Source organism: Pygocentrus nattereri, chromosome 26 (assembly GCF_015220715.1).
Source record: "Pygocentrus nattereri isolate fPygNat1 chromosome 26, fPygNat1.pri, whole genome shotgun sequence".
Classification (NCBI taxonomy): domain Eukaryota; kingdom Metazoa; phylum Chordata; class Actinopteri; order Characiformes; family Serrasalmidae; genus Pygocentrus; species Pygocentrus nattereri.
This window is the reverse complement of record NC_051236.1, coordinates 25,598,282-25,621,401: the sequence shown is the minus strand read 5'-3', so window position 1 is coordinate 25,621,401 and position 23,120 is coordinate 25,598,282. Positions and strand designations below refer to the sequence as shown.

Here is a 23,120-nt window from a genome sequence, read left to right as displayed (position 1 = left end):
GAAGGGAAGGAATGGTATGAAAAGGGTTTGGTATTATTGCGTATCAGATATTAAAAAGTGTAAAAGCACTAAAACGTGCAGGAATCATTTCACCATGGGTTTATTAAATCTCCTTTCTTTATTTCTTTATGACAGCATAAATCAGCTAGAATGTAAATAAATATGCAATGATTACCTTCACTGCAGCTGTTCAGGTTACAACTGTATAAACATATCTTTGCATACGCTTGGTAGGGAGACTGTAGCATGCTGTTTACTTCCACTATGTCTTTATTAAAGTAATCATCCACTGTTATTGCAGTTATTCAAATGTGAAACAAATGACTGTCATGAGTTTTGGACCAATTACTGTGGTATATCTCTCTGAGGCACACACAGACACACACACACAGAGACAGACACACACACAGACACTTATGAGCAGTCCAATGGAGATATCAAGACCAGAGTGCAAGGTCCAGCAGTCATTACTTCAGTTTTATCATGATCTTATGTTTTAAAAATCATAGAAGTTTCAGGACGGATATTGCCTCTGTTATCAGAGACCTGGTTCAGTTAGCCAGGGAGTTTGCTCTTTATGACTGGTGTTATTACTTCTCTGAAGCATTACCTAATTACTGGAATGATGTGTTTCAGCAGTTTTAGACTGCCAGCACTTCCTGACCCCTTGGCTCAGTCTCCTCTGTGCAGTCCATGGCCTGGGAGATAAGCCTTTGATCATAACTAAAGTGTTTCCACACATGCAAGACATCAGGGCAGAAACCTTTTTATAAAGGATTTTTAATTAAAAAAAAAATTACAGCAAAATTTTAAAAATAAAACTGAAGAGACAAATTAAACTGTGAACGCTAACGAAATACACATTTGTGTGTAGTCCTTGGTTTATATGAACCCTGTTCACTGTACAAACCACAGTAGTTTGGCAAATTATTTCTGTGAACGTTTCATAGACAATGCACAAATCGTTTAACTGCTCATTGTATTTTAGCTCGTTTTAAATGGTTGTCTTTGCTGAATGCTTCTGATTTCTCTGCTCAATCAGGTGGCCAGGAAGAGTATGTTCTGTCATATGAGACGGTCATGCAGCAGGACGGTAAGTGTCTTACTCAGCATGTTTGAATACATTTTCTGTTGCCCGAATTTGAAAAAGTGTGATGGACTGTCTTTCCCTTTGCAGTGAATTATACTCGTCCAGTGATTATTCTTGGGCCTATGAAAGACCGGATCAATGACGACCTGATATCCGAGTTTCCTGATAAGTTTGCATCCTGCGTCCCCCGTGAGTGCTCGCGGACCTCCTTAATGTGTTCTTATCACACCTCTGATATGTAATACTGGCCTATCAGAGTGAGAATTTAGATTAAAGTTCCATGTTCTACAACAAAAGGTTGTTAGATTCGGACCTCAGTCCCCGACATGGATTAGAAAGAAAAAAAACGTGAGCCAGTCTTTTAAGTTGTCTGGATCATTTCGAACACTGCAAAGATGCAAAGGTTTCCAGGTTCCTTGCTTTAAGCTGAATGGCAGTCCACATTGTAAATGTAAATGTTAATATGTTTATGGTTGTGACATCACAACCACCACAAATTCAAATTGAGCTGTTTCTACAGCGTGTGCCAGACATATATACTGAAGCTTCAACATTGTACAATAAAGTAAAATCTTGAATTTTCCATGATATGAATTCCTTAATTAGTTTTGCATTCTTTAAATCTTAATCCCATCGACCTTTCTTTGTTGCAGACACAACTAGACCAAAGCGCGACTATGAGCTAGATGGCAGAGATTACCATTTTGTCACCTCTCGAGATCAAATGGAGAAAGACATCCAGGATCACAAGTTCATAGAGGCGGGCCAGTACAACAACCATCTCTATGGGACGAGTGTGCAGTCGGTGCGAGAGGTTGCAGAAAAGGTGCAGCTCTGCTCAATTTTCCCAGTTACGCAAATGGTAGTGAAACAGTTGATGTTGCTTCTCCATTCCGAGTTGCACTCTGAGCATTCAACATACTTTCCCCGTTTGTCTCTCCTGTCCCTGCTCAGGGAAAACATTGCATCCTGGATGTCTCTGGCAATGCCATCAAACGACTCCAGCTAGCACAGCTCTTTCCTATCGCTGTGTTTGTCAAACCAAAATCAATGGAAAATATTTTGTAAGTCAAAATCATTACTATTTAAAACATTTTTAAGTTGGGGAATATAGCAGTAAATTTACAGTCATATGCAAAATTTTGAACACTCTTCGTCAAATGACACATTTTGTTGATTTTCTAAGTGTAAATGAATTAAAACACCTTCTACAGAGAACAAATAAGGTATTTGTCTGCGAATTTAACGCACATTTTCTGATTATTTGCTTTTTTTTAAAGCAAATAAAAAGTAATTGTGCATTAAAATGTGCGGAAGTGTGTTTGCTGTAGAGCAGGAGTGTCCAGTCTTATCCGCAAAGGACCAGTGTGGCTGCAGGTTTTCACTTCAACAAACCAGGAGTGCATGTGATTCTTTAATCAGTTCAAACAAAAGGCTGAGACCAGTTGATTTAACAAGTGGAATCAGGTCTGTTTAGACTTGTTTGGAATGAAAACCTGCAACCAGACTTTTGCTGATAAAGCTGGTCAGCTTTGCTGTTTTCACTTAGAAAATGAACAAAACATATAATTTTACTAGGAATGCCCAAACTTTTGCATGCGACTATAACTAATTTAGTTTTTAGCCTGCGTTATTGGGGAGGAAGTTGTGATGTACTTCTGTGTTCTTCACCAGAGAGATGAATAAGAGGCTGACAGAGGAGCAGGGCAAGAAGACATTTGACCGAGCTATGAAGCTGGAGCAGGAGTTTACAGAGCACTTCACCGGTGAGCGCAGCACAGCTGTCCACATTTCACTATGTCTGTTTCTGAGTGTGTTATGTCTCTTGATCCAAAGTGTGAGTTTGCCCAGTCAGAGAAGCATCAGTACTTGTTTAACTCTGATTAATGTTGCACATTTTGATGCAATAATATTAGGAAGGAATCAGTGGAGCCTTTTGAGTCTCAAAAGAAAAGTCGATTTCTGGGAACTAAAAAAATACATGCTCATTTTTATTTAATAGAATCATCATAATTGTTGTATTTAAACTCTTACATATTGTAAAGAAATTATTTATTCAAAAAATAGTGGATATATCAGTTTTTAGTTTGTCAAATATTTGTCAGGTGTCTTTTCTTTTTTGGTTCCTACATTCAGCTAAACTAGCTTACATATTGGTTAGGACTTCAGGAGTTGGGCAAAAGGCCCTAAGTGTCTACTGTAACCCCCAGCATAATTAGAAATGTACCTAATAATCAACCAGGTCTGTGGGTGGGACCACTGTGTCAGGGCTGTTTACTGAAGGATGTCTTCAAAGGTCTGTTTTCTCGTATACCGATGGATGTTAGAGATCTAGGCATTCTCCTGCCAATCACTTGCTTATGTTTTTGACATGACCTCCACTAACAAACTTGCAATCTAATGTATCGCAATTTTCTCTCGAGGGGTCACTGAAAAAAGTAGCTGTTCTTGATTTTATTCAGAGTACTACTGTAGTGGTGGTAATCAAACAAATAAAACCTTATAAAGCAAATTGTCAACTTTCTGCATTAAACAGTACACATATACATAAGTGCACCCACTGGTACCCGTTGACTTTCTTTGTCTGTTACATATTCAGTTGATATTCAATGCTTTTTTTTTTCTCATTTAGCAGACTGTCACCTATTTAGTGATGTCACTGTACTCTCTCCTTCTGTCTTCTAGCCATTGTTCAAGGGGACACTTTGGAGGAGATCTACAACCAGGTTAAACAAATCATTGAAGAGCAGTCTGGACCATACATCTGGGTGCCAGCCAAGGAGAAGTTGTGAGACGGCAACCTCCGAAGAAACCTTGATGTTTTTGTTTTTCTTTGTCTTTTTTTTTCTTTTCTCTACCAACCTGGCCTGCTGTGTAAACTGGCACTCTGACCCCAGCGTAGGAGATACGCTGGCGTCGTAAGACGTGTTTGTGGCTGTCCACCAGCACGTCTGATTTCAGATTGCTGCGTGGCACTCGGGTCTGGAGCTTTGCATTTCCAGCTTCCAGGGGGAAGGGTTATGCCTAACCAGCGACTCATTGGGGAGATAATATGGTACAGATTCCTTAATGTTTAAGGGAGGTGACTTTCTGGAAGGAAAAAAGGATTTTAATGCATTATATACATTTAGGTTTGTTTTGTTTTTTGTTTTTTTCTTTCTTTCTTTTTCATATTAACAAAAGTAAATGCATTCATGTGTATGTTCACTTGGAGAATACACAAAGCGACACTTTGCACGTTTTAGCGTTAAAAGCATGTTTTGGACAGTTCTTTTCTAGTTAACATATGTTGTTCTTGAGTTTTCTCTTAGACGTGTATTTCAGCTACATTAATCATAGCCACATAAAAATTGCTTTTCTCTCATGTACTCCCCTCAATCTTATAATAGGATCAACCCATTTTAACTTATGCAACTTTCACAACTGCACAAGGAGAGGGGCTCTATGATTGCTGTTCTGGCACAAAAAAGATCTTTTTACAACGATCTGCGGATGTTTTAATCTGATAAAGGTGCTTATGAGATTGAGATCAGGTTGAGGCGCAAAGTGGAAAGGCTGAACATGTTTTCTGTTTCTGTTTAAAATCCAGGAGACCATGTATTTTAGGAAAAGAAACTGCAATGCAAATATGAGAGATTGAAAACTGTACACTGAGATTTTAACGTATATTTAACCCTCAGTATACTGCCTATTTTGTTATAATAAAACTATATTGAGCTTTACTGAAACTCTACAGCTATGAGAGTAATTTTCTTTATATTGTTAAACATATATGAAAAATATATATATAAATCTATAAATACAAATGAGAGTATATTTTCCTTTACTTTCACCACCATCTCCTTACTTTTTTTTTTTTTTTTCCGTTTTCTGCATAATGTCACTATGAATTTCATGGCCCTCAGCAAAGACATACCTGGGCTCGATGATGGACTGCCACAGCCATCTGCTCAGAGCAGTTACAAAATTCAGTCGTTGGCAGCTAGTTCTCCTCTGCCCTCTCTTCCATGTGAATTCTGTCTCTTTTCTTTTCATGTGGCGTGCATGGTTTTAAAAGCAATAGTATTTATAACATGTACTTTATAATGAGTACAAGTGAGCTAGAGGTTGACTTTGTGTTTTCAGCTGGAATTGTGAAAATGTCAGCGGTGTCGTGGAAAGTGAGCAGCAGAACCTGGTTGACCGTGTCCTTCACAGTGGGTGGGCATGGGGTACGACCATAGCTGAAGCGAGGGTGGCTGCAGCACTCTCAAACACAAGCCTTTAATTCTCCACTGGAGGGCGCTCTCACAGAATCCACCTCCCATTCTCATTCTCGGAGATGATTGTTTTCTAAAAGACTGCCTCTCTATCACTTATTCACAGCTTTCTAACTCATTTTTGACTGGACTTTGTAAATAACCCGCCAACCTGATTCATTCCATTTGTCAAAAGAGGAGAACTGCTAATAAAAAAATATTAAAAAGCATACTACGAATGCATCATTCTTTAAGTAGTTATTAGGCGATATTGGTATTCATTACTGTCCAAACAAAAACAAGTATCTCCAAAATAGTAACTTTACAGGAGAGGGCAAAGACACTCTGTTTAATGTAAGTTAATGGAACGAGATTTCATTTTAAGCAACTTTGGAGCATTTCTGTTGGTCCAAGCATCATGAAATTTTCACACAACATAAAGGAGCTGCAGAGCACAAATGATGCAGAAAAATAAAAATCTGAAAAAAATGGAGAAACATGTCTTTCATTGGACAGCAACATATTTCATTATAGGGTAAAGTGCCGCCATTGCCTGACAACATCACTGTTACGCATTTACATGTTATGAAGTCCCTATGTAGTCCCTTATGTAGCAATATTGAAATGGTTACTTTTTAGGAGTGAGCATCAATATTATCGATAACTACAATATTAAACTGACTCTCAGATTTGACTGAATCCCCACAGTGTCCATTACAGTGTTTGAAACATGACCACAGGGATTTGGAGCTGTTCCTATGAATGCATTGTTCTTTTTGTAGTGACAGAACGATACTGTTATTTCATTATAGGATGAAGTGCACTACATCAATGTTATGCATGTTATGAAGTCCCTATATAATCTGTTCAAACACAGTGCAACAAAATGTTCTACATAGTACCTGGTAGCAATAACAGAAGCATTTACAACAGGTTTATGTTTTTTTTTGTTTTTTATATATATATTTGGCATGTATTCTGAATATTTTCAGCAAAATGTCCATTGAATGAGCATCTGTAGATTTGGCACTGTTAAATGCCCACAGGGATTTGGGACTGTTTCTATGAATGCATCATTCTTGAAGCTTTTATGGGAGAATATTATTACATTGTAGGTTATTATTATACATTATGTGCAACCAATGACTGAACAGAAGACTGGTGTGCTTCTACATGTTATGAAGTCCCTATATAATCACTTCAAATACAGTAGGAGAAACGTTCTACGTAGTACCGTGTAACAATAACAGAAGCTTATTTCGTGCTATACAGCATACCATTTTAAAAGAACCATATACTACAGGTTTAGAATCATAGAAAAGAGCCATTTAGGCATTCAACTGTTTTTATTTCTCATTTTCTCATGGTTTTATACATAACCTTTTACTTAAGAACCACTTTTTTTTTTTTTTTTTTTTAACAGGAGTGTACTTTGAATATTCAGAGCAAAGTCCCCTTTGTCGAATGAACACCCTACAGTGATCACTGAAGTCCAGTTGGACATAAATAACCACAAGGATTCGGGACTGTTTCTGTTTAGTGACAGGACCATATTGGTCTTTCATTATAGGGTGAAAAGCACTCAATGACCGAGCCCATCAGAAATCATCTAGTCATAACTTTATGCCGACAAGCTCCTTCTCCCCTTCACCCGAATGTAAATGATCAGCCAAGACATGTTTGAGGTCTGAGGTTTGCTTCTTTAGTTTGAAACTGAGAAGGAGTACGAATAAAATTCAACCATCAGGAAAGCTGCTGCTGTGCTATGCTGCTGTATCTACCCAACATATTTTTATATTTAAGACATTTTCAATGTCAAATCACACTAGCAATTCTATTATGATTTATGATATCGAGATTATTTGACGCATGTTTGTGATGATTTTGGCATGTTGTTTAGTTGATGCCAACCTGGTGACTATAACCTTCCTTATTTGTTAGCTACATGAGCCTCGTAGCTCCAGAGTCTTGGCTGATCAGCTGCATTTGGGGTAAGTGGAAAACTAAAGCTTATTTTTTTCTGTAAAAATGATTGCTTTAAGTTTTTTTGGCTGTACTCATCGATTTCAAGGGCTAAACATTGCTCTTACATCACTGTGTTGCCTTGTAATCGTGTCTGCTTTCCTTTGAAAGCAACATTAAGTTTATAAAAGTGTAACTGGGCATTGTTGAACATTTATGATGCCATTATAAGCAGGATTCCTTCCTGTTGTTAAACTATAATCGAGTGAATGCCTGGTTTATATTCCAGTACAGTGTAGTGAGTTCCTTCCTTAAGCAACGTCAGTAGATTTCTGTTTTATGTTTAACTGAAGTGAATGTAGATTTACATTTACAGTATTTAGCAGGCGCTCTAATCCAGAGCGACTTACAAGAAGTGCTTTGTCTGTCTAGAGAAAGAATCTTTGCTAGTTACCAATAGCTTAGAGAAAAAGACCTGAGCTCAGATACTGCTAGATACAAAAGTCAGTGTAGATACCCAGAGAAAGGAACAGAGGAACAGAGTTGAGCACAGATGTTGAGTCACATGTAGATGTGACAGGTTTGTCTCGTGCTTAATTTAGGGACAGTTTAGAACGTTTCATTGTAGGCTCACAGGGTTCATTTAATTTGCCTCTATATGTCCCTGTAATGGCGAGAATTCAAGCTTTCTACAGGCATAACTGTTAGTTTGACAGGAAAATGATTGCCTTTGTAAACTATGAAAAAAAATCAAAGATCTCTTCAAAAACTCTCCAAAGATGCTCTGCATTTTACATTGCATAGGGACTTCATAACACGATGCATAAGCATTGAATAACATTTAAAAAGCAATACCTGAGTATCTACGAACAGCTCAGTATTCACAGTATTCACAGTATGTTTTATGACAATCCTTACTTATGAACTGTGTTCATTCTATGAATGGTTTTGATGGTCTTAACATACCATGTTCTGCATCTTCGACCAGCAAAGGTTCCATGCTGCTCTGGAGCTGGCCTGGTGCACTGTCGGGTCAGAACCTTGCATATCCTTTTTAAAAATGCATTTATTTATTTATTTACTTACTTATTTACAGTTTGAAAATGCTGTTGGTCACTTAAAGTTTGTCCCAAAAGTCACAATCTGCTGGTTTTAGCTGGTGACCAGGTATGTCGTTTTTATTTTTAACAGGGTGATAAAGACTCAAATAGCGGCTTCTTTAGTCACTATTATTCTGAAGCAACAACACATTTACTTGTGAATGGTGTGATGCTATTCTACTCATCTCTGCCCGTTTCCAAACCTGAATTACAACCAAAATATGATACACAGCATTCATTTCTACACCGGTCCTGCATAGCACATGCATGAAGACTGAATAACTTTGAAAAGCAGCACTGAAGTCTTTATGAACAGCTTATGTCAGTGTTTGTAAGACCGCATGCAATGTTTTTTATAACAGACGCCTATTTACGGACCATAAATATCAGTTCATGAACGGTCTAAAGAGTTAATACATTTGGGGGCAGTTGTGGGCTGGGGGTTAGGGAACTGGCCCTGTTGCCGGTTCGATCCCCAGGGCTGCCAGTCCATGACTGAGGTGTCCTTGAGCAAGACACCTAACCCCCAATTGCTCCCCGGGCGCCGTGGATAGGGCTGCCCACCGCTCCGGGCAAGTGTGCTCACTGCCCCCTAGTGTGTGTGTATTCACTAGCGTGTATGTGGTGTTTCGCTTCCTGGATGGGTTAAATGAGGAGGTGGAATTTCCCCGTTTAAGTTCCCCGTAAAGTATCACTTAAACATTTACTATGATGACACTTTCATTAAACTGTGTTCAGCAGCCAAGCTGGATGGAAAAATGAAGGTAGTGCCAAAAAACCTGAATGAATTAAAAAAAAAAAAAAAGCAAAAATAAATGAATAAAATAAGTAAATATTCTCTTTAATGTCAAAACATTGTCAAAGACACGGCTCTTGTCATCTTGTACATTAACACTGTAACTGATGTTAATTCGTGTTTGTTTTATGAAGTTCCTGGGAATATTTACAGCAAAATCCACACCGTTAAATGACCACCTGCAGCGTTTAACTGACGGCCACCAGCGTTCCTTTAAGTCCAGTCTGACCCAAATGACCTGTGAACGGAGTTCTGGGGATTTTCCTGTTGAGTCTTCAGTTTGGAGTTCTGTTTTCCTGGGCTGTCTCTCTCCTGTGTGTGACTCCGAGCTGGAGCGAGTGTGTGTGGAATGAATGCCTCCTGTGTGTGTCTGTCTGTGAGCTCCACACCCGCCGCTTTGGACGTGCCACTGTAGGTGTAGCCTAAGTCAGGTTACCCCGCTCATTCCGGAGCCTGCCTGCTGCTTCAGTGTAATAAAAGCGGGTAAAGGCGTTTGATAACAAGCGCTGGACAGGAGTTTGAGAGAACTGTCCTGAACTTTGTCCTTTGAGGCCCAGCAGAGAGGTGAGACGGTTATAAATAAAGCCTTTGAAACCTGAGAGTTTGCACAAGGCAACCATGCTCTCCTGGGTCTTCCTCAGCTCGCTCCCTCTGCTGCTGCACACAGGTAAGACAACACTGTGGCTAACGTCGGGCTACAGAGGTCTAACGCGGTCTTGGGGGCACTTTAGACCAATTTAGTTACTTTAAAGACTACTTTTCTGTTGACGGTTGAGATTAAAAACCGTCCTCTTCGTGTAGCATCTGGACAGAGCAGCGTGAGATGGTGCACTATATCACCACAGGAGGACGCCAAGTGTTCAGCCATGGCGCAGGCCTTCAGCAGCGCAGCGATCCGGCCAGCGGTGCAGTGCAGCCGCGCTGCTTCTGTAGGAGAGTGTGCTCAGAAACTCATGGTATGTACTGTAAAAATGAGTGAAAATAGCCTGAAAACGGGTTCCTAACCACGGAGCTGCAGTGGCACACCCAGCATCTATCGGTATAGTTTGTTAGGCCTTACTTTTTCTTTTTCTTCTTTGAGTAATTAGGGTAAAATGTGTATATGCTAAATATATTTAACTGTGCCAATCATTAATACTTAAATATATACCAATATATGCACGTATAAGTCAGTATATTGGCATATAAATATTTTTCAAAATATTTACACAGATGCCAAGCATATATGGATATATATTACCAAGTGGACACACATTGGAAAATACACGTAGCGTTACCGCCTTTGCGTATTAGAAATAATGACGTTCCAAAATAAAAGTTGCGAACCACAGCAAAGCAGTTCAGACAGAACCGAATACAAATAAAATCAAATCCCAAGGAGTTAAGATCGAATTTTGAGTGACTGAAACTGAGCTGAAAAAATAGTACATTCCAGAAGGATCACTGGAAAAATGATCCATAATCAAAGTGTACTTGAGTATGTGTAAGTGAGGAGTTACTGCCCATCTCTGTAGTTACCATAAGTGTTTTGCCCAATCAAAAGCAAATAGTTTAACACTGGGATTAAAGAGAAAGGCATGTTTAGCCCGTTACTACATGCTGTTGCCAGATGGCAACCATTAATTGCCTGTCTACGTTTTTTCTGGTTTTCTTTGGGAAAGTAAGGCTTTTTGAGTAACATGGTGTGCTTTTTTCTAAGCATATGCTGTCCTGTTGCAATCTGCACTTCTTTTTTTCGTACACACACCACATGGTGAGACGTGGTTTCTGAAGGCCTCTTAAAGCAAGTGTATAACAGCTTCAAGAAAAAAAAGGATATACATAATCTGTGGAACGTTACAGTTTCCAATGTAATTATTTTCATAATCCTTTTGTATACGTAAAACATATGTGCATGTTTGGTTGTTATGCACATATTTTTACATGCCCGGATGATAAATATGTCTATATCTTCTGCAGATAACAGTTCCACTGTTGCATGATTTTTTTTGTGTGTGTGTATTTTTTATATTTAATTCATGTATCAAAAAGAGATTTTTACAGATAGTTCTGTGCTTAGATATTATTATGCAAGGTTTTTACTCATCTGCTGTGCAGGTTTATTGACTACTTCCGAAAACGTAAAAAAAAAATCTGTTCTGTTTCTTAGAAAAATGAAGCAGATGCATTTTCTGCCAGTGCCAAAGACATCTACGAGATTGGGAAGCAAGCTACGTTCAAAATAGCTGCTGGAGAGTCCAGTTCTGAAGGTGTTTTTTTTTTTTATCCATCAAAAACGTTGTCTTCAGTTTTATGCCAGATGTGATTGCATATGTTTTCTTTTTGTCCGATCTCTGACTTTAAAGGGCTGTCAGTAGAGATTTACTAAGCGTGAGTTATTGTTGAGATAAGAAGGATTTAATCTTCTTTAACTAATTGCTTGGTGTAAAACTGATATCTCTGTAAATACAGTTGATTCAGATGCCCATTCACATAGCATTGAACTCTTGCCTTGTAGAGGAAGAAGGAACAACCTACTATGCAGTTGCTGTGGTAAAAAGGACTGATTCAGCCATTAACATCAACAACCTGAAGGGGAAGAAGTCATGCCATACAGGCATTGGCCGTACAGCTGGCTGGAACATGCCGATAGGCTATTTGATTGATACCGGAAAGATGTCCGTTATGGGCTGCAACATACCACAAGGTGCGCTGCAAGGCTGTTATTCTCGATTCTGTGTTTGTGTATGGTGATTGGGATGCTGTACTGGTAGTTAAATAATCCTCAGTTGTAAAATAATTAATTAGTTATAAAGGATTAAAAGTACATGGTTGAATATGGTTGAAGAAGAAACTAAACAGTTGTTTATGGATGTCTAGGTGTTGCAGATTTCTTCAATGCTAGCTGTATTCCTGGAGCAACGGGTGAGGCACCATCCTTGTGCCAGCTCTGCCAGGGAAATGGATCTGGAAGCTATAAGTGTGAGGCGAGCATCAATGAGAAATATTACTCATATAGTGGAGCCTTCAGGTAATCCCCACACATTCATACAACAAAAAATACATTTTGAGGAATATATGGTCTTCCAGGGCTACACAATGTGGGCAGATATTTTTATGACTATATTGTGATCATATATTGTGATTGTAGATATTGTTAGATTACACCTTTGGTTCCTTGGCTTATCAAAACATCTAGAACTGTAATTGGGCAGGATGCTCACAGAACAAAGTACAACACTTTGTGATTATAGTTAGACTATTACTGGACTATTCTGTAGTCTATTATGTACTTTTAAATGTTGTATTTTCAAAGAATTTTGAAAATTCTTCATTTCCTTTTAAAAAACTATTTTTACAGTTAATTAGTTAATTTATGTATTCCAAATGGGTATTCTGACCAATCACAATATGGTACTGCAAAGGCTAATATTGCAATAGTAGTAAATTGTACAGCCTCCTGAATATATTAGTCAACTTAGTCATTCATTATTTTGCTCTTTGCAGGTGCCTAGTTGAAGATGCAGGAGATGTAGCCTTTGTTAAACACACCACAGTTGGTGAAAACAGTGACGGTGAGCATAGTGTCACTCAGATTGAGCCACACTAAACTCTGATGTCTTACAGTGATACAGTGCTAATAAGAAACCTGAATCTGTAGGTAAAGGGGAGCAGTGGGCTCAGGGCCTCCGCTCTGAGGACTACCAGCTGCTATGCCCAGATGGAACTCGCAGTCCTGTCTCAGATTACAGACGTTGTAATCTGGCCAGAGTGCCATCGAGAGGCATTGTGGTCCGCAGTGACATTGATAGCTCTGTGGTGTACCTCATGCTCAGAGAAGGCCTGGTAAGAACCTGTGCAAAGGTGTAAATCTTTATATGAATGGTTGATTGTTCAGTGGTTGAAGCACAAGAAATAAATATGTTAATTATATTTCCTAAGGGCACTTTGATTACTCTGGAACTCTTTTGTCTCATAGTTGCCATTGATACAGACTGAATTCTGGCATTGGTTTCTAAATAGACTGATAACTGTATAGTGAAATTTACTTGATGAGTTAGTGAAGCTGTGTTTTCTCTCCCTACAGCAAAAGTCTGACTTTTCACTTTTTTCATCGGCTGCCTTTAATGGTGAAAACCTGTTGTTTAGTGACAGCTCAACCAAGTTTATACCTGCTGGTCACGAGCACTACATTGACTGGATGGGTCGACATTACTACAACATATTAAAAGCCATGGACTGCTCAAAAGCTGGTAAGATGAGACATATATGTTATATATAGGCATATATTTTGTTATATCTTATCTTGGGACAACACTATAGAAATTAAACTTGGATATAACTTAAAGTAGTCAGTGTACAGCTTGTATAGCAGGACAGATTTACTGTCCTCTGAAAATAACTCAACACACAGCCATTAATGCCTAAATAGCTGAAAACACAAGTGAGTACCCCTCACAGTGAACATGTCCAAATTGTGCCCAATTGTGTCGTTGTCCCTCCCTGGTGTCATGTGACTCGTTAGAGTTATAAGGTTCCAGGTGTGAATGGGGAGCAGGGCTGGTCAGTGGATATTCAACATGGCACAGAATTGTTGCTCTCCACAAAGAGCCTAGGCTATAAGAAGATTTCTAACACCCTGAAACAGAGCTATAGCACAGTGGCCAAGGTCATACAGTGGTTTCCCAGGACAGGTTACACTCGGAACAGGCCTCGCCAGGGTCGACCGAAAAAGTCCACGTTTTCAGTATCATATCCACACGTTGGCTTCAAAAAGTAGACACATGAGTGCTGCCAGCATTGTTGCAGCGGTTGAAGAAGTGGGAGGTCAGCCTTTCAGTGCTCAGACCATACGCCCCACAATGCACAAACTCTGTCTGCATGGCCGTTGTCCCAGAAAGAAGCCTCTTCTGAAGCTGACGCACAAGCCTGCAAACAGTTTGCTGAAGACAAGCAGTCTAAGAACATGGATTAGAGGAACCATGTCCTGTTGTCTGACGAGAACCAAGATAAACTTGTTTGGCTCAGATGGTGTCCAGCATGTGTGGCGGTGCCCTGATGAGGAGTACCAAGACAACTGTCTCTTGCCTATAGTCAATCATGGTGGTGGTAGCATCATGGTCTGGGCTGCATGAGTGCTGCCGGCACTGGGGAGCTGCGGTTCACTGAGGGAAACCTGAATTCCAACATGTACTGTGACATTCTGAAGCAGAGCATGATCCCCTCCCTTCAAAAACCGCACCGCACGGTAGTTTTCCAACACAATAACGACCCCAAACACGCCTCCAAGATAACTGCCTTGCTGTGGAAGCTGAAGGTAAAGGTGTTGGACTGGCCAAGAATGTCTCCAAACTAAACTGAGCACCTGTGGGGCATCCTCAAGTGGAAGGTAGAAGACCGCTAGGTGTCTAACATCCACCATGTCATCATGGAGACATGGAAGAGGATTCCAATAGCAACCTGTGCAGCTCTGGTGAATTCCATGCCCAAGAAGGTTAAGGCACTGTTAGATAATAATGGTGGTCAAACAAAATATTGACACTTTGAGCACAAATGGGACCAACTATTTAGACATTAATGGCTGTGTCTTGAGTTATTTTCAGAGTAAGTTTATAAATCAGCCAAATTTTCAGAGTAAATCTAAATATCTAAATACAGCTATACAAGCTGTACACTGACTACTTTATGTCCAAGTTTCATTTCTATAGTGTATATAATAAAATATTTGCAGAAATGTGAGGGGTATACTCACTTTTGTGAGATACTGTATGTGTATAACTTGATCATATTTTATCTAACAGTAAGTAATTTTTTGATTGCACAATAAGATTCACTGTCTGTTTTATTAAAAATCAGTAGTCCCATGTGACCAAATTAATTAAATGGCAAATGAAGTGACAAAAACTGAAGTTAAATTTAGTTAGTTTGGTTATATGATGAGCGATATGAAAAACTTTAAATGTGTGCTCAAGCTCAGAGAACTACATGTATATATTAATGTGAAGAACATGTTGAAGCATAGAGCAAAAATTTTGTATGTGTGTTTGCAGATGTTCCTGAGTATCTTCGCTGGTGTGTGCTGTCTCAGGGAGAACAGCAGAAGTGTGCAGATATGGCTGTAGCCTTCCAAAACAAAGGCATCACTCCCTACATCAGATGTGTGTTTGGAACATCTGTGGCAGATTGCATGAAGAAAATACAAGTGAGCCAACCCAAAATAGCATCTGAATACCAAAATTGCTGCTTTTCACATATAGTCCAAAATTTGTTGCATCTTGTGAAACAGCAGTATGGCCAAAGTAAGCCTACAGAATTGGCCTCTAATGCTTTTTTCTTATAAATACAGGACAAAGAGGCAGATGCCATCAATCTTGATGGAGGCTACATCTATACAGCAGGGAAAACTTTTGGCCTGATACCTGCTGCTGGTGAAAGCTACACAGGTTGGACACAGACTCATGTCTTTCTGTTGGACCAAGATGCAGTGACCTCTGTTAGGCTAGGCTAAGCGTATTATCACAGTGCTCAATACTAAAATTATATTAAAATATATATAAAAACACTTATTAAAGACAGAAAAATTTCCAGCATCTCTGACTTTTGAGTTTTTCACGACTTTGTAAGTTTTTAAATAATTGAAACGTGGCCTCATTCTGCATGTTCTAAAGAGAAGATTAACAGTCAAATAAGGATATAGGCCTGCAATACTGCATAATGTTCAGTGCACTGTGTTTAAAACAAATGCAAGAAGGCTTATACTTTATGAATGTTTTTAAGAGCATAAGGTCACATGTCACTGAATAAATCTCTTCACCTGTATTTTTTAGATATTCTAATGGGGGTGTTTTGCCCACTCTAGTCAAATGCATGTACAGTTTTCAGACAGCATGAATGCAGTGTAATAATTTATATAAAGAGTTAAAAGTATCAACAAAGCGCCTGTTAATTATGTAAGTAATTCATTGACCATTAATTGAGTAAGTGTCTGGCTTGGCCAAGGAGTGCAGTTTAAAAAGAACATTTGGATAGATTTATGTACAAAAATGGCTATTTATGAAGCAGAAATCCAACACACAAAAGGAAAATGATACAAACAAGGCAAAGAGCTAGACTGGCAAAACTGAGGTTAAATTAGCATAAGGAGAAGGAAAAACTTTATCAAGGTGGTGAGACATAAATCTACATATAGAAACAGACATAGACATGTGGCTCAGTTCTGAGGAAGGACATATGTTCAGTGCTTTGTCATGAGAGAACAAATATAGTGCATATATAACTGTGCTCCTACATTAAAAAAAAAAAAAAAAGATTAAGTATTTAGACCTTAGATATTTACAAGGATTATATAATGACTTATTTGAACCCAAGGCATTATTGAGATTTCATTGATTTCTTGAATTGTAAATAATTAGATTTGTCATAGGTTTAATTTTAAAATAAAAAAAGTTTATTGAAAAAAATGCAGTACGCTTTGTTTTAACGTCTTTCCCAAAACACAAAGAGTTTTAATCCATAGGTGGAGCCGTATTTTAGCCACACACAGAGATGGCATCCCTGTCGCTCATGGCAACATGGTGGGCAGTTAGATCCCATTGTTTTGAAGTAAACTTGACCCAAAGTATGAAAATCCTTTTGTAACATTAAGAATCGTCAGTACTGAAACATATGTGTTCTGCAGTTAAGTCAACATGAATTTGCTAGACATGTACTGGCTAGTATTTTTCAAAATTAGCTAAAATTGTCACTACCATAACAGTCAGCACCGAAACATTTGATGAAGTTTGGCCAGTGTTATGATTGTTTTGGTAGTGATGAAATGTTTGATCATTTGTTTTAATAAAATAGTCATAATTAAGGTATAGGGTCATTCAAAGCAAAAGGATTTTTGTCTACAGTGAGCTAAAAGCACAAAATGGGTGTTCAACTCTGACTTTGAGCCAATTTGGTAAAATTGAACCATTTACACAAAGTCAAAGGTGAACCAAATCGGAATTCAGTGTTGCCTGGGAAATGGAAGTAGGAGTAGTGGTTTCCTGTGAGGGGTTATGGAACTGAAGTCTGTAAAGGATGGGCTCAGTCATATGACGTTTATGGTCAAAAAATAACAAACAATAACCAACAGCACTTACAAACATTCTAATACTTCAAAAATGCTTCTAAATGGCAGCAATTCTTAATGGGAGTGAGGGCAGTAGGTGAATTTAAATGTGCATGATCTTCATGTAAATTGCCAAGTAGTCACTGCACAAGTAAATTATTGAGTAGTTTACCATCTTGTAATATTTAAAAAGCAACTTTGGATACATGACGTAACACAAGTGTCAGCCTCAGTTTGTAACACTTCACAGACCAGGCTGTGTCTTACTTTTTTAGAGGATAATGATAGCAGCATCTATTATGCTGTGGCTGTGGTGAAGAAGAGCAACAGAAACATCCAAAGATTCACTGATCTGAGGGATCGAACATCCTGTCACACTGGCTATGGCAGGAGTGCTGGCTGGAACATTCCTGCTGCTGTACTCATACAGAAAGGCCTCATCAGACCACAGCAATGCCAAGTTGCCCAAGGTCAGTAAACAGTGATACTCTTTGTATAATACAGTATTTAATTTCAAGGTCTGTATGCGAAGTTCATTGTTGCTATTTACCAAATTTGCAGACTTAATTAATTAACTTAGTTAATAATTATCAGTGTGTAAATTATGTCCTGTAGCTGCTGGAGAGTTTTTCAAAGGCAGCTGTGTTCCAGGCGCCAATCAGCCTGGCTTTCCCAGTAACCTCTGCTCACAGTGTATTGGAGACTCCAGCGGGCAGAATAAATGTGTTAAAGGCCAGGATCTATTTGATGGTTACAATGGAGCCTTCAGGTAACTTTCTTGACAAAACATTACTGATTCTTCTGTGTTTTTTTGTTTTTATTGGTGTTTTGTTTAATTGTTGTTTTAATATTTCACTTTTCTAGGTCTTTTGTTTCAGGTTTTGTTGTCTGCGTCTGTATTGTATGTTTAGTATTTGATCTGTCTATTAGTTGTGCTATTTTTGTAAAGCGATCTTCATTCTGAGGTGATAAATTGAGCAAATTTTTAAAAATGTATTACTTTAAACTTTGGAATTTCTCGTGGTAATGATCTCTTTACTGTCAGGTGTCTGGTTCAAGGAGCAGGAGAGATTGCCTTTGTGAAACACTCCACAGTATTTCAGAACACTGATGGTGGGTCACACTACAACAGTTCTTTCAGCTCTGACTTGTTCAAAGTCTGTTTCCACGTTACAACACATTAGTTACTTAGTACAAATTAAAAGTGCTTTGTCATCTTCAGGAAATAATGTGGATCCTTGGGCTGTTAACTTGAACTCAGGAGAATTCCAGCTGCTGTGTCCTCAAGAGTCTCGTGCTGAGGTCACTCAGTATAAACAGTGTAACCTTGCACGTGTTCCTTCACATGCTGTGATGGTTCGGGCCGACACCAACCCACACATCATCTTTGGCCTCTTGGACAAAGCTCAGGTAGGCATTATTTTCCTTTAAAATATTTAGCATGTCAATGTGAAATGTTGACCTAAGTAACTATTTTATTTTGTGTGTCTATTTACCAATAGTGTATGCATAGTGTTGTATGTCTATTTACCAATTGTGCCAATTACCATAGGTAAGTGGGTTTATACAGGAGAGCTTTATCAAAAATAATGTGAGACTCTTTGTAAGTGGGTTACACACCAGTCACACCAGTGCTGGTAATGGAAGCGGCAAGGTTACTTACAAGGTGAAATGCAAAATGATAGTTAATAACATGCATGACTGGCATATGTTGATGATTTTTGGACTATCTCATCTGTCTATCAGTTAACTGATATATTTATGATGTATTGAGATTTCGCTGTTGTCCAAGCAGTCGAAAATATCTTGCTATATATTTAAATTCATGACATCCACCCCTAAATGCCATATCTTGGGGGTTTTTTATCTTCAGAAATTTTATGGCATTAACACTGCCTCAGACTTCAAGATGTTTGACTCCAGTAAATATGAGGGATCAGACTTAATCTTCAAAGACTCCACTATGAGCATGATTGGTGTTGGAGAGAAAAAGACCTATGAGGAATGGCTCGGCCAGACCTACATGGATGCCCTGGTAACCATGGAGTGCACATCCTCTGCAGCAGGTGGGCTACCACTTAAATCTCATCCATGTACACTATATATATATATATATATATATATATATATATATATGTCCAAACATTTCAAGACACCCCTTCAGATTAAGGAACTCATCTTCTGTTGCACTCATTGCTGTTCAGGGACACACACAAAGCTTGTATCGTCTTCATAGAAAACCACTGTCAATATGGGAGGATCCGGAGCAGCTGCACATGAGTCTAAGGTCACCATGCCTAATGGCAAGTGCCAACTAAAAGGGTATAAAGCCCCTTGTCATTGAACTGTGAACCTGTGATGGAGCTCCATCTAGTACCTTTGGATGAGTTTGAGTAGCATTAGTGATCCAGTACTCATTATCTAACATCATTAGATGACCTCACTACGGTTCTTAGGGCTGAATGCAATCAAATCATCACAGCAATGTTCTAACATCTAATGTAAACTTTCCCAGAAGAGTAGAAGAGGCTGTTACTGCAGTAAAAAGGGGGACAAACTCCCTATTAACATCTCTAATTCAAGAAGAAATGTTGGATTAGCTGGTGTCTACAAACTTTTGGACATACTATGTAACTCATTTGAGCCATTAATCTGATTATTTTATGCATTTCTGATGATTTTGTGGATGTTTTGATTTCTCTTTTTGCAGCGTTGTCTTCAGCCACACTGCTGCTGGTGACCAGCTTGTCTGTGCTCTTCTCTTTTTTGGCTGTGTAGCGGGACTGACAGCTGTCCTGGGCTATCACAGCTATTTCTGAAGTGACCCATCATTTTCTTCTTTATATCTCTTTTCTTTCAGTGATTAAGCTTCAGACAGTATCCTTGAAAGATCATTTTAAAATCCAAAGCTACTGCAAGTTGTCTTTAACATGGGGTAAGCATTTTATTAGGAATAGTATTAGTATTTTGGGGGGCTGCTTAGTTGCTGTGGAAATGTTTTATTAACGTTTCTTTAACAGACTGGATACATAATAAGTTGCTTTTGATCTATAATTTTGTAAATAATACGATGGCTTGCACTAGATTTATGTGGTTGTCCTACGGTTCTCATATGCGTCTCATGCGATCTCATTTCGTGCATATTATTGGCCTTTATTCTAGGAGTCTGATATATTTTATGCACATATCTGCTGATGCTCAAACCAATGTAGAAACTGAGACTAAATCTACCTGGACTAGCAGAGAAATTACGTTTATTTCTGTAGGGTTACAAATGCTGTACAGTAAATAAAATGCCGATATTTTAGCACAATAACCCACCAATAAATAGGTATCAGATACTGATAGAATTCTCTTATCATTGTGCATCCCTAGCATCAAATGTCAGAGCTATCCACAGAGATGACTCACATAGTGTGATATGTAGCTCATGATCAAGCAAATCGAAAGCTTTTGGATTTCAGTATTGTGATAGAAGACTAATCTTTCAGGACAGGTGATCTAAGCGCTAGAGTGAAACTTTAATTCTGTTGACTGAGGAAGCCCGAGTATGATGATGAATAATTTGTACTGTATTTGAAACAAATTTGACATGTCTTTATATATACATCATGTGTATATATATATATATATATATATATATATATATATATATATATATATATATATATATATATAATTACTGCAGTGATCAGATTACTGAGGGCAACAGCCATATCAGTGCATATGCTTTGCCTGTTTTAAACATATTTATTATACAGTGTTCGATGTTTTGTGAACTTTTTTCATTGAACTGCTTGAAGGCACATGCCATGTCAGAGAATATGCTGCGCCTTGAACATTCCAGCTGACATGTTAACATTGACCCATGTCAGTTAGTATGCACTGGTGTTTCACTGCAGAATTCCTCCAGAGAGTGAAATAGCATTTTTTTTCCCCTTTTATCGCTTTAGAATTTAAAGTAAATTGGGATCATGTCCTCACAACCAGTTCTATGTTTGTGTGAAGCATACGCTTCATATCGATTCAAATTCTGCCGCAGCTTTGCGCGCTGATATTGTTCTCTGTTCTACGTTTGATCTTTGATGCAGTGCACATGCTTCATCAGAAGAAATGTAGAGCCGTCTCTGCTTGACTGGTAACGGTTCGTAGTAGTGCAGTTGCAAAGAATGTGCATTAACAGTGATACATAGTGTACTCAGTCAAATCCACCTAGATCTTGTTAGATTTCCACTAATGTGGAATGCTTTGTATTTTCTTGCACTTTTCATTTGTTTAATGGAAAGTATGATGTATGTAATTTGTCTGTTTTTTAGTGTACACCTAAGAGAAATGTATTTTTATACGATGTTCAGATACCATATCAGTGTATATGTGCTGACACATTGCCTTACATTAATGCCTGCTTTACTGTTTTATAGCGATTTCTTCTGTGAAATGATTGAGATGTAACTAATATTTAGTTGCCAGGCCAGGGCGTCTGCTGAAGTATTATTACATGTTGCCCAAATCGGGGTCTAATAAATGAGCACACCGCATTTTTGTCATCACTGTCTTGTGAGCTTTCGAACCAGGATCCATTGTGTGTCAGACAATCTAGAGGCTTTTTAGGCCTTTTAGACCCTGTAGACCAGGACTGGTGTCTTGTTCTATGTAGTGCTGGGTGGTGATGATAAAATTCAATATTGATTATATCAGTGTCACAAAATCAGGTAATGTTTAATTTGGCATTGATAAAGTTAATGAACCCCATGCTTCCTGAGTGCTGCTACACTGAAAGATTGCCTTATAAATCTGACACTGCATGTTTTGACTGGACTGCTTTGTTTTCTTAAAAATTACGCCAAAGGGAACCTTATGCTCTGCACATTTACAGAAAAGAAATGTAAATTGATTTAGTTCATATAGAGCTTGTAAGTCACTCAGCACTGCCGACACCACATGCAAAATCCACAAAATGGAATAAAAGAAATGTATTTTAGGAAATGCTGTATGCTTTAATTCACAAATATGCTAGAATTCACATCCATCAGTACTTTGAACACTGAATGTAAGTATGGTGCATCAGTATCACAGTATATCAGTACATCACCCAGCATTCCCATACGGAAATCTGATTTATGGACATGTGCTATTAACAGCCAGGCACATATTGACACAGACACAGCAGGACTGCTGGACTGAGAATAGTCCACCAACCAAAAATATCCAGCCAGTAGCGTCCTGTGACCATTGATGAAGGACTAGATGATGACCAGCAGCAGATGAGCTGTCGTCTCTGACTTTATATCTACAAGGTGGACTGACAGGGTAGGAGTGTCTAACAGAGTGGACACTGAGTGGACACAGTGTCTAAAAACTCCAGCAGCACTGCTGTGTCTGATCCACTCATACCAGCACCATGTCAGCGCTACTGCAGTGCTGAGAATTATCCACCACCCAAATAGTACCTGCTCTGTGAGGGTCCATGGGGGTCCTGACCACTGAAGAACAGGGTAAAAGGCGGTAACAAAGTATCAGAGAAACAGATTAGAAATAAGGGAAATCAATAAATGATAATATACGTCATATATCTGAAACCCATATATTGCCATACATCATATTTGTGCAGGCTAGTCTGCAGCTGCTAACTAAACAGGACATAAACCTCACAACCCACAGAAACCAGCTTAAAGCAACTTTAAAGGTAATAAAGTTGAGAATGTTCAGACCATATGAGAACACACACTCTGACACTCTCAGGTTATCAGTAACTGGTTGAGCAATTTCAGACGTATCTGTGAACTCTTCCACCTCGAGGTAAGAACATGCTGAAGTTCCACGCTCGTCTTCAGTCTTAAGAGACTTCAAAGTTCAG

General features: G+C 38.6%; 2 protein-coding genes across 31 annotated transcripts in view; both read left to right on the top strand.

Moving 5' to 3' along the window:
• Positions 1–5,558, top strand: part of dlg1 (discs, large homolog 1 (Drosophila)) — a 163,582-nt gene extending 158,024 nt beyond the window's left edge. For all 30 annotated transcript variants that reach the window (XM_037535118.1, XM_037535117.1, XM_017698110.2 and 27 more), the window contains 6 exons: positions 1,043–1,093; positions 1,178–1,279; positions 1,744–1,916; positions 2,045–2,154; positions 2,765–2,856; positions 3,776–5,558. In XM_037535118.1, coding sequence (XP_037391015.1) covers positions 1,043–1,093; positions 1,178–1,279; positions 1,744–1,916; positions 2,045–2,154; positions 2,765–2,856; positions 3,776–3,882 — 635 coding nt within the window. In that variant the 3' untranslated portion in view covers positions 3,883–5,558. The remainder of the gene's footprint in view (positions 1–1,042; positions 1,094–1,177; positions 1,280–1,743; positions 1,917–2,044; positions 2,155–2,764; positions 2,857–3,775) is intronic.
• Positions 5,559–9,758: 4,200 nt separating this feature from the next.
• Positions 9,759–21,801, top strand: meltf (melanotransferrin). The gene is made up of 16 exons (XM_017697933.2): positions 9,759–9,853; positions 9,988–10,142; positions 11,336–11,435; positions 11,684–11,872; positions 12,046–12,196; positions 12,673–12,740; positions 12,827–13,011; positions 13,253–13,418; positions 15,216–15,367; positions 15,512–15,608; positions 17,539–17,733; positions 17,879–18,032; positions 18,309–18,376; positions 18,486–18,673; positions 19,137–19,329; positions 19,974–21,801. Exons 1-16 carry the CDS (start codon positions 9,805–9,807, stop codon positions 20,039–20,041), a joined length of 2,178 nt encoding a protein of 725 aa, XP_017553422.1. The 5' UTR covers positions 9,759–9,804; the 3' UTR covers positions 20,042–21,801.
• Positions 21,802–23,120: the final 1,319 nt, after the last annotated feature.

Coding starts and splice junctions, on each gene's coding strand:
- meltf (XM_017697933.2), top strand. CDS start 9,805: ATGCTCTCCTGGGTCTTCCTCAGCTCGCTCCCTCTGCTGCTGCACACA. Junction 9,854..9,987: donor CCCTCTGCTGCTGCACACAG/GTAAGACAACAC, acceptor CTCTTCGTGTAG/CATCTGGACAGAGCAGCGTG. Junction 13,419..15,215: donor CATGGACTGCTCAAAAGCTG/GTAAGATGAGAC, acceptor GTGTGTTTGCAG/ATGTTCCTGAGTATCTTCGC.